Below are 10,702 nucleotides of genomic sequence, written 5' to 3'. Positions count from 1 at the left end.
ACTAAAACTAATGCAAAAAAAAAAATATAATAAACCTCTAGAAGAGTAGTTGTAGAGACTACAATAATTGTTATTGCAACCATAAATCTTACTAATCAATTTTCTAACATATTTGGTTATGATTTTATTTTTGTTCTAGCAAGAGCATTCTTAATCTATACCCTAAATTTTTATGAGAGGTTTTTATAAATTATAGGATAAGGTTAAAAGTGGCTGTAAGTGAACAATAGAGAAAAGTTATTGATTTTTTATAAATTTGAGTAAAACTTGTTTGACCCAATTTATTTTTGGAAAATTGGAAATATATAATCCCAACTTTTGTGTATTGATCGATAATAATCCCAACTTTAAAAATCACTACCAGCGGTCCCAATTTTCAACTATTTTTGTCTCAATAGATCTCCGTTAAAAACCACTTAAACGCCGTTAAGTTGTTTTCCCGAGTTTCAAACTGATGTTTTAGAGCTTTTGATCAGAAGAACGACACGATTCGATTGATGTAAAACTTGTCTTGAAATGGTGATTCAAATAACTTGATTTTTGTTAATTGGAAATCCAAACACCCGAATTGAAACATTGTTTCGTCGCTTGAATAACCGTTTCTAGATAAGTTTTACATCGGTCGAATCGTATCGTTCTTTCGATCAAAAGTCCTAAAACATAAGTTTTAAACTTGGAAAAAAATATAACGACGTTAAATGTTTTTTAACAGAAGTCCATTGAAACAAAAATAGTTGAAAGTTGGGACCGCTGATAGTAATTTTTAAAATTGAGATTTATCGACCAATATACATAAAAGTTTGGATTATTTATTTCTAATTTGCATTATCTTTTTAATATTTGTTAAAATTAGTTGTAAACAGAGGAAAGAAAGAAAAACTATAATAACAAATATATAAAAAATATTATTTAATTAAATAAGAAAGAGAAATCCATTTTTTTTAAGTAGGTTAATTAGAACTATTAATTTAACATATACATTACTGCTACATACATACACTTACAACTGAACTAATGATCCACATATACAAATGTTGAAGAATATTTAAAACCCCCTTTGTTTGAGTAAAGTGTAAGCTCAAAAACCCAGAAAAAAAAATAAAAAAACATAGCTCATATCCTTCAAAAGGTAAGTCTTTTTGAGTTTTTTCTTCTTTGGATCAAGCATCCTTAACTGGAACATGATTCCAAACATGGGCTTTCTCTTTTTGTTCTTGCTAGCTGATTATGCTCAATGTTGAAATTATGTTAACATAGACTTTAAAGACTTTTAAGTGTTCTTGTGAAGTGTTTTTGTATTATTATCTAGTAAGACTTTAATTTTGTGTTATCTAGGGTTGAATATTATGTACTCATTATGTGTTTTTGCAATATTGGTTGGTGTTGTCTTTAAAGTTTTGTGCATTAGGGTTTTCAACATTTGATCATATGCCTATTTTGACTCTTGAAATGTCAACTCTAGAACACTTAATTTTGACTTTTTAACCATTTCAATAGGGAGGTCAACGAAAGTCAAACCAAGTTTGATGGACAATGAAGTGTATGTAGAACCACCGGTACCGGTACCATCGGGCGTTATTACAAGTATAAGATTTAAAGTTCTATCCGAGGAAGATGCGGTAAGCCAATAATTACACTTTTCTTATTATTATTTTGTAACACATTCGGTCACACGATTTAGACTTAATGTAATTTTGTGATAGGAGAAGGTATCTGTAAAGGAAATATTAGTAGCTAATGAAGTAACGGACCCGGCATTAGGATTCCCGAATCTTGCATCACAATGCAGTACATGTGGTGCTAAAGATTACAGAACTTGTGAAGGTATTTATGAAAAAAGTTATAATTTTTATTTTTTTAACCATGTTTTGATTATTAATTTATTATATGATATATGATCTTTTTGTTTTGTAGGTCACATAGGTTTGATCAAATTTCCATTCACGATACTCCATCCATACTACTTACCTGAAGTGGTACAAATTCTGAATAAAATATGTCCCGGATGTAAAAAGTTAAAAAAAGATAAGACCAAGGTCAGGTATTATGCTGCATATACGCTCGAAGGTCGGAACTAAAAGTAATTTCAGTTGAAATTTTAAAAAAGATTACCTTTTTGCTTTCTTTTGTTGATTTTACAGAAAAATGAAATGGTGTTCATGCAAGGCCATAAAGTTTGCAAATATTGTGATGTAAGTATCGGTTTTACGATGTTACCAACTAGTGAAAGGGTGCTTAGTTTTTCTTTTGTGCTCGGTTAACAGAAAAACTATAGGGATATATATCCGCCGATGAAGTTTAAAGTTTCGACAAACGATGTCTTTGCAAAGACTGTAATCATTGCGGAAGTAAACGGTTCGAAAAAGTTTGATTCGGATCGAATCTTACCTTACGATTATTGGGATTTTGTTCCTATTGATCCTCAACTAGAAGAACCGTTTTCAGCATTTGATCGAAAAATTCTTACACATGCACAGGTTAGTTTAAAGAAAAGGTTTTTAATCTTTATTCGCTTTTCGGATATTATCCCGTCATTCTCATTTGCATATTAATGACTGTTAGGTGTATGAAATTTTGAAAGATGTTAATCCAGGCTTTCTTAGAGAATCTTTAGGGAAAAAAAACAAGATCTTTCTCCAAAGTTTCCCTTTGATCCCGAACTGTCATCGCATAACAGAGTTTGGTCAAAGTTTGACTTTTGTAAGTATTTTTTATCTTACTGACCACATTTATAACTTTATCTCAATATATTACTTTGAATAAATCAAGTATCGTACCGGTTTTGATTTCAGGATGAACGGTCAAGGACGTACAAAAAAATGGTTGGCTTTCGCGGTACAGCAAACGAGCTGAGTGCATGTGTACTTAGTTGCATAAAACTTTCAAAGGTTAGCAACATCAGAATCTTGAAGATTGATATTAGAATTAGATAATCACTTAATCAAATAAGCAGTTGTTAGACTACATCATATTTGTCAAAAAGATGTCATTTTTGACACATTTATACATGAACGTGTCAGTTTGCGTTCTTTTGTCCCTAACTAGCGCTTTTTTTGTCTTCACGAGCTGAAATGTTGAACCGTAAAAAGCTTGAGCCAGCTCGTCTCATGATTCGTCAATCCAACTCATTTATTTTATTTTTTTAAATAATTTATATTTTTATTGATATGCATAAAAGTAAAACAATTTTGTTAACATACACATAATACATAACTATTAAAGTACAAATTTTGTAATTTATATATACTAAACTTTGGGTTATAATTTAAGCATATTAAAATTTGGTTTTTGATTAAAACAATCCAATGAACGAGCCAGCGAGCCGGGCTTACTTAGGCTCGGGCTTGGCTCGGCTACAAACGAGCCAATTTCGAGCTAGCGGCAAGCTTTTTGAACATGCCTATCTCAAGTCTAACGTAAACAAGCAATTTGAACTTGAACGCGCTTTGACCCGTTATCCAATCTGTCATTTTGCCACATCATGTTTAAATTTTCAATAACAATGCAGATACGAGCTGAAAAGGCTACAGTTCATGATCCCGATAGCGATGATAATCCTTTCAAAATGCACGGGCTGAAATACATGAAAGAAGTCAGTCTCGGAAAAAGAACCGATTTTTGTTTCAGAATGGTGTGTGTTGGTGACCCATACATAAAGCTAGATGAAATCGGTGTCCCCCATGAGATAGCTCGATCTATGCGAGTTTCAGAGCAACTTAATTCTTTAAACTGGGAAAAAGTAAACACTTCTTGTGGTTTAAAAATCTTTCAACAGGGTGAGTTTTTCATCAAACGAAGAGGCGATTTAGTTCCCGTTAGATACGGTGATCATTTGCGAATTGGGGATACGGTTTACCGACCTCTTAACGATGGTGATATTGTTTTGGTTAATAGACCACCATCTATTCACTCACACTCACTAATTGCTCTTCGGGTCAAAGTCCTTCCGGTCAACTCTGTTCTTTCGGTCAATCCCATTGTCTGTTCACCTTTACGCGGCGATTTTGATGGTGACAGTCTTCATGGTTACATTCCTCAATCTTTGGAATGTAGAGTCGAGCTTCGGGAGCTTGTTACTTTACAAAATCAGTTGGTTGATAAACAAAGTGGCAAGAATTTGTTATCGTTAAGTCACGATAGTTTGACCGCTGCACATTTGATGTTGGGAGACGATGTTTTCTTCACTCGATCCCGATTTCAACAGCTGCAAATGTTTTGTCCATGTCAGCAGCTGGAACTGCCAGCTGTCATGAAAAAGTTTGAGTCTTGTTTATGGACCGGGAAGCAGTTGTTTAGTCTTGTTTTGGATAAAGATTTTGACTTTATTGCGAGCGGGACTTTGATTAAAAAGGGAGAGTTTATAAGTTCATTAAATTCATCTTCTTGCTTACAATACGGTGACGATAATATATACAATTATCTGATTAAAAACTTTAGAGGCGATAAGTTTCTTGAATTTCTTCATTCGGCTCAAGAATTGCTAATCGAGTGGCTGTCAATTCGGGGTTTTACAGTCTCGTTATTGGATTTATACTTAACTTCTGATTCAAAAAATAATCTTAATGATGAAGTTGTGAGCGGGTTATATGAAGCCGAAAGGAAAGCTCACGGGCAGCTGTTAATGGTGGATGGTCAACAAGATTTTCTGACCGGAAAGCTGACCGAAAAAGAGGGTTTAGAATCTGATAAAATGTGTTACAAACAGCAAACATCGGCTGCGTTAAGTCGAGCATCGACTTCTGCGTTTAAAGAAGTGTTTCGTGATATTCAACATCTTATTTATAATTATGCCACTAAAGAAAACTCGTTTGTTTCGATGTTGAAATCCGGGAGTAAAGGAAACATGTTAAAGTTTGTGCAACATAGTATGTGTGTAGGTTATCAGCATTCGTTAGTCCCGCTTTCGTTTCACTTCCCTCGTGAACTTTCATGTGTTTCTTGGAATAATCACAAAAGGGTAGATTTGTCTTTTTACTCGAGTGTGGATAGATATGTTCCGTACGGTGTAATAAAAAGCTCGTTTTTAACGGGTCTTAATCCGTTCGAGTTGTTGGTGCACTCGGTGACCAATCGGGATGCTTCGTTTGGCGGCCACGCAGATATCCCGGGAACACTATTTAGAAAGCTCATGTTTTTTATGCGGGATTTGTATATCGGGTATGATGGGACAGTTAGAAACTGTTATGGGAATCAGCTGGTTCAGGTTACTTATAATTCTGAAAACGGGTCTGGTCAACTAAAGTCAAATTTGGTCAAAGAGGAATGCGGGACCCCTGTTGGTTCTTTGGCTGCATGTGCTATTTCGGAAGCTGCATATGGTGCTTTGGATCAGCCAATCAGCGCACTCGAAAACTCGCCTCTATTAAACATGAAGGTAATATTTGACATGTTGACTTATTGCCTAATCTTAAGAATAAATACCATTTATTGAATATAACGGGATTATTGTTTAATTGCGTAGGAAGTGCTTGAATGCGGTGTTAAAAGACGAAGTGGTAACAAAACCGCATCATTGTTTTTGTCACCAAAACTTAAAAGATGGAATAATGGATATGAATATGGAGCATTAGATGTCAAGAATCATTTGGAGAGGTTATTGTTTCTAGATGTTGTTTCACTCATTACTATATTGTAAGTTTCTTTAACCTTGTCAAATTCATATTCTTTTTGGAAAAATTGTTGACTTTTTTTAATATATATATATATATATATATATATATATATATATATATATATATTCTTTGTGTTCACTAGCTATTCTCCACAAGCGGTTAAACAAGCTCGTATTAGCCCATGGATTTGCTATTTTGGTATAAGCAAGGTAATGCCAAAAAAAATATTTTTATCTCCATCGAGGGTATTTTAGGCATTTTGTCTCTAGAATTGTTTGACTCTTTTGTTTTTATTATTTTTTTTTGTTGTAGGAAGCTGTTAGTAGGAAGCAACTAAACGTGAAGTCAGTTATAAACGCGTTGAAGTTGAAGTGTACCGAGTCAACCAATTTCAAGAAATTAAAACTCAGTTTACCAAAACTACTGATACTATCCAAGTATTGGTTTTTTTGCTTCTTGATCATTGAATTTTTGTGTTTCTGCTTTCTTTTTTAGATGAAGTCACATTTTTTGTGATTAATTTTCAGAAAGTACCCTGAAGATTATGCAACGAACGAGAACAATGATAATATCTTTATCACTGCTCAAATAGTTGATGGATCAAACAACTCACTCGATATACTCCACGATGTTGTGGTACCATTCCTTATGGAAACTGTCATAAAAGGTTAATATTATAAACTATAATCTCAGTTCTTTAAGAATCAAGTATTGCATTTCTACCCTTCTTAACAATAAAGATGTAAACTTTGTGAGAGTTTGTAGCCACAAAAAAAATGAGAAGGATGAGAAGGATTTGTAGCCACAAAAAAAAAACCCTCAAAAAATAAAGAAAAATTAATAAAAAAAATCATTAAAACATTTAATAAAAAAACACAAAAATGTTTTCATCGTCTTCCTCGTTCTCCAATAAAGAAAAAAAAAAGACACAATGTTGAGGAAAAAAGATCATTGTGTCTTTTTATTTATCATTGCGTTTTTTGTTTATTTTCGTCATTGATTGTCTTTTTTCCTTGACATTGTGTCTTTTTTTCTTGATATTGTTTTATATTACTCAACATTGTGTTATATTTTGTTCGGCATTGTGTTATATTTTGCGACATATTGTGTCTTTTTTTTATTTATCATTGTGTTGTTTGTTCATTTTCGGCATTGTGTCTTTTTTCTCGGCATTGTGTCTTTTCGTCTTTTTATTTTTTATTTTGGGAACGGGAATGACGGGGGGAAGCATTTTGGTTTTTAAAGTTTTTCGTTTTTTAGTTATATTTTGAGTTATGATTTTTTTTTGAGGGGTTTTTGTGTGGCCACAAATCCTTCTCACACTTCTCATTTTTGTCTCCCTTTGCATTTTAACTTTTCCCAACTTTGTGATGCTAAAAGCTTATAGTATTTACTATTCAGAATCTTAAAATTTTTTCTTCTTTTTTTATAATGTTCATTAGGATCTCCAAATGTAAAGAAAGTGGAAATTGTGTGGCAAGATAGTCTAAAAACATCGAAATCTTTTAAAGATTCTTCGGGTGAACTTTACTTGCGTGTTTTCATGTCGGAAAGCTGTGTCAGAAGAAAATTTTGGAGGGTAATTATGGAAGATTGCATTCAAATAATGGATATTATTGACTGGGAAAGAAGCCATTCGGATGATATTCAGGATGTGATTTTGGCAAATGGAATTGATGCAGCAAGAAACCATTTTCTTCGTGTATGTTTTACAAAACCATTTCTTTTAAGTTTTTACATTTTGTTTTAGCTTTTTTTTGTTTATAATGCAGACACTGAAATCAGCTATAGAAGATACTGGGAAAACCATACTTCCACAACATTTGGCTCTTGCTGCTGATTGCTTATCGGTTTCTGGAGAATTTGTTCCTATAAATGCTAAAGGGCTATTCTTACAGAGAAAACAAGCATCTGTTTCTGCACCATTCACTCAAGCTTGCTTTTCTGTGAGTATCTCTCTCTCTCTGTGCATGCGAGCGTGTGTGGATCGAAACGGGCCAGCGTGGCCTGCAAACACCTTTTGTAAACGAGTCGAGCCAAACCCGTGCTTGCCTAAGCTCGAGCTCGGCCCATGAGTAATTTTACAAGCTCGAATTTGGCTTGGGTTCGGCTTGTTTATATCGATTATTTAATTTATATAAATTTATAATTATTTTAGTGTATTTTTAATTGTAACTTTTATGTGTAACATAATATATGCTATTTAGTTATTTTTATTGTAATTTATATGTAATAATAATTATTATATACATACATATATAGTTAATATATTAAATAAAAAGTATATATATAATAGGCTCGCGAGCCTATCTTGCTTGATAAGTGAATCTCGGGCTCCAGCTGGTTAATTAAATGGGCCTATTTTAGTATTTTTAGGCTCTAACCTGTTTACGCTCAGCTCGATTCGATTCGAGCTTTTAGCAAGCCAATCTTGAGTGCATATATTCTTGGACTCTATTTTTGCATGATTCATTCCCTTAAATTTCAAAATTTTAATAAAAACTCTTAATCATGAAAAAATGAGTTTTATGTTAATAATAATCTGCATTTACCACCTTTAGTTGTCCTGCATGTTAACGGTTGCAGAATCCATCCGATTGTTTTGTGAAAGCTGCAAAAAGTGGGGCGCTTGACAAACTCGAGGGGACGATCGATGCATTATCATGGGGAAAAGTTCCCGCTCTCGGGACTGGTGGAAGATTTGACATTTTATATTCCGGAAAGGTAAACTTTATATTATGCGTTACTAAATTTATTTTGATAGTTATGCGTATATTTCATTTGATGATGTCGTAGAAACATGAAGTTGACAAACCTGAAGATGTGTACGGTCTCTTGAGCAAGAGTATCGATTCTCTCGTTAAGTGCAATGATAAGAAAACCAACAACAAAAATTTCGCTCCATTTCGATACCCTGAATATGATGTAAACGAGAGCATGGATATAATGAAAAGTGTGTTGAAGAAACATATATCACTTGAAGATATTAAAAGGTTATCCAAAGATTTGAAGCATATACTTTACAAGTAAGTTCTTACTTTGAAACATATTAGTGTTATATAATGTAAACCGTATGAATATTATTTCCGTTGCGATATAATTATAGGTATGATGTCAATCACAAGTTAAGCCAAGATGACAAGCTTGTTGCATGGAATGCTTTATTTTTTCACCCGCGAAGAGACGAGAAGGTTGGAGTCGGGATTCATGAAATAAAGGTAAACGGAAGAATTAGTTATGCAAATGGTCCTTGTGGCACTTTGACCCAGGCAGGGCCGTTTTTGAGAATCGTGAAAAAAATTTGGGCCGAAGGCGAAAAAAATTGGGCCTTAAATTTGTTGAGTAATTGGGTTTAAACATTAAGATATAGAGGTGTACAAAAAACCGGTTTGGGACCGATTTTAGGCAAACCGAACCGAACCGAACCGGATTGGGTTAAAAACCGGTTTCACCCAAACCGGTTCCCAAAACCAACACAAACCGCCAGTTTCAGGACTGATTCCCCTTAAGATCTAACAAACCGGTTTTAAAACCGAACCGGTTTGAGGAAAACCGGTAACCGGTTTATAAACTGGACTGAACCGACGTGACTAGGCCGACCTATCTTGCTTTTAAACCGGTTTGTAAACCGAACCAATTTGAGTCAAACCGGTTTTGACCCGCCGTTGACCAAACCGGTTCGGTTTACAAACCAGTTCGGTTTGGGTTTAAAACCGGTTTTGTACACCTCTAATTAAGAATACATATTTTTTTTTCGAAAAAACATATATGATATTTATTAAAAAAAAAATTGGGCCTACCGTTGACCACCCGGCCTTGCAGCCTTGGACCCAGGTCACACTTTCGGGTTCCAAGTTTCAAAAGTTGCTAGTTTGGGGTGTAAGACTAACTTCTGCTAAAGTTTGTTAAATTTAGGTAAAATGACCAAAATACCCTGATTGCTTCATTTATGTAATTAGCTTACTTGCAACTTTCGAAACTTAGACCCAAAGGTGTGATTTGAGCCAAACCATAGGGATCATTTGTGTAATGAATCTAAAGAACTATAAATATATTTTTTTTGTTTTTGTTTTTTTTTTCACATTTTCATGGTTATTATGTGATTAGGTTGGGCACCACTCGAGTCATGGAAACACACGATGCTTTGTTGTGCAACGAGTTGATGGAACGATGGAAGATTTCTCATATCACAAATGCATACATCATGCGTTGGAGTTGGTTGCGCCTCTTGAAGCAAGCGTATACGAGTCAAGATGGTTTAACGTAAAAGTGTAATTGTAGATGGTGTTCTTCTGCTTCTTTTTGCTGCTTTCACTAAAACTTGTTCGTCTTAGTGGAAGTAGCAACGAGAAGCTTGGAACAACCGATAATAATAATATGTTGTATTTTGTTTTGTGTAGTTGAACTCGAAGTTCACTAGTTATTATCGTCTTTTTTCTAGTCAACGGCTACTAAATTTTTACGGCAGTGGAACTGGTGATTGATATTCGTTCCGGCTATAGTGGTGGTGATGGGTGGTTGATTCGTGACAAGAGCGGTAAGGATAGTCGGATAGTTAGTATGCTTTGTTGTGCAATTTACTTGTAATGGTAACCCGTAATATTACCCGTGCTTTGCGGTTGAGCCGGTTAAAGACATTACATGTTCGAAAGCTACCATGTGTTGCGGTGGATATGTGGGAGAAAGTCGGTCGGTATCGGTTTGATAAAAGTTTTGTGGTAAAAGTGTTATTGTCAAAATTGAGGGGTCAAATTAAATATGCGAGTTGAGGGGCCAAAAAGTATATATTATTATCAACCAATTGTGACAAGAGTCTTAGAAATAAACGAGGGTAAAGTTAAAATGAAAAGGGAGAAAAAAAGTGTGAGAATTATTTGTGACTATAAAAAAATCTATAAAAAATTAAAAAAAAAATAATTAACTAAATCATAACTTAAAATACAAATAAAAAACGAAAAAAAAATAAAAAACCAAAATGTTTCCCCTGTCAGTCCCGTTCCCAAAAAAACGAGGAAAAGACACAATGCTGAGAAAAAAGACACAATGTTGAAAATGAACAAACAACACAATGATAAACCAGAAAAGACACA

The 10,702-nt window shown here is 34.1% G+C and overlaps 1 protein-coding gene across 1 annotated transcript; it reads left to right on the top strand.

The window, feature by feature from the left end:
* Window positions 1–1,510: 1,510 nt before the first annotated feature.
* LOC143585762 (DNA-directed RNA polymerase IV subunit 1-like) lies at window positions 1,511–10,082 on the top strand. Its single transcript, XM_077067468.1, has 19 exons — window positions 1,511–1,619; window positions 1,704–1,824; window positions 1,915–2,036; window positions 2,142–2,192; window positions 2,265–2,477; window positions 2,563–2,700; window positions 2,793–2,888; window positions 3,509–5,374; window positions 5,462–5,631; window positions 5,755–5,821; window positions 5,925–6,049; window positions 6,140–6,279; window positions 7,055–7,314; window positions 7,385–7,558; window positions 8,199–8,336; window positions 8,409–8,638; window positions 8,719–8,830; window positions 9,720–9,883; window positions 10,013–10,082. The coding sequence occupies exons 1-19, from the start codon at window positions 1,527–1,529 to the stop codon at window positions 10,014–10,016; spliced, it is 4,284 nt and encodes a 1,427-aa protein (XP_076923583.1). The 5' UTR covers window positions 1,511–1,526; the 3' UTR covers window positions 10,017–10,082.
* Window positions 10,083–10,702: the final 620 nt, after the last annotated feature.

The sequence above is a fragment of the Bidens hawaiensis genome, unplaced genomic scaffold (genome assembly GCF_021521415.1).
Source record: "Bidens hawaiensis isolate Kalapana, Puna unplaced genomic scaffold, B.hawaiensis_p1.1 tig00034167_1, whole genome shotgun sequence".
Lineage (NCBI taxonomy): Eukaryota > Viridiplantae > Streptophyta > Magnoliopsida > Asterales > Asteraceae > Bidens > Bidens hawaiensis.
The sequence above is the reverse complement of the archived record's forward strand: the minus strand, read 5'-3'. Positions and strand labels throughout refer to the sequence as shown.

What these genes read in the sequence shown, in the direction of transcription:
- LOC143585762 (XM_077067468.1), top strand. Translation starts at nt 1,527, where the DNA reads ATGGACAATGAAGTGTATGTAGAACCACCGGTACCGGTACCATCGGGC. An exon ending in GCTATTTTGGTATAAGCAAG is followed by an intron (nt 5,822 to 5,924) that starts GTAATGCCAAAA and finishes TTTTTGTTGTAG; the next exon opens with GAAGCTGTTAGTAGGAAGCA. An exon ending in TATGGAAACTGTCATAAAAG is followed by an intron (nt 6,280 to 7,054) that starts GTTAATATTATA and finishes AATGTTCATTAG; the next exon opens with GATCTCCAAATGTAAAGAAA.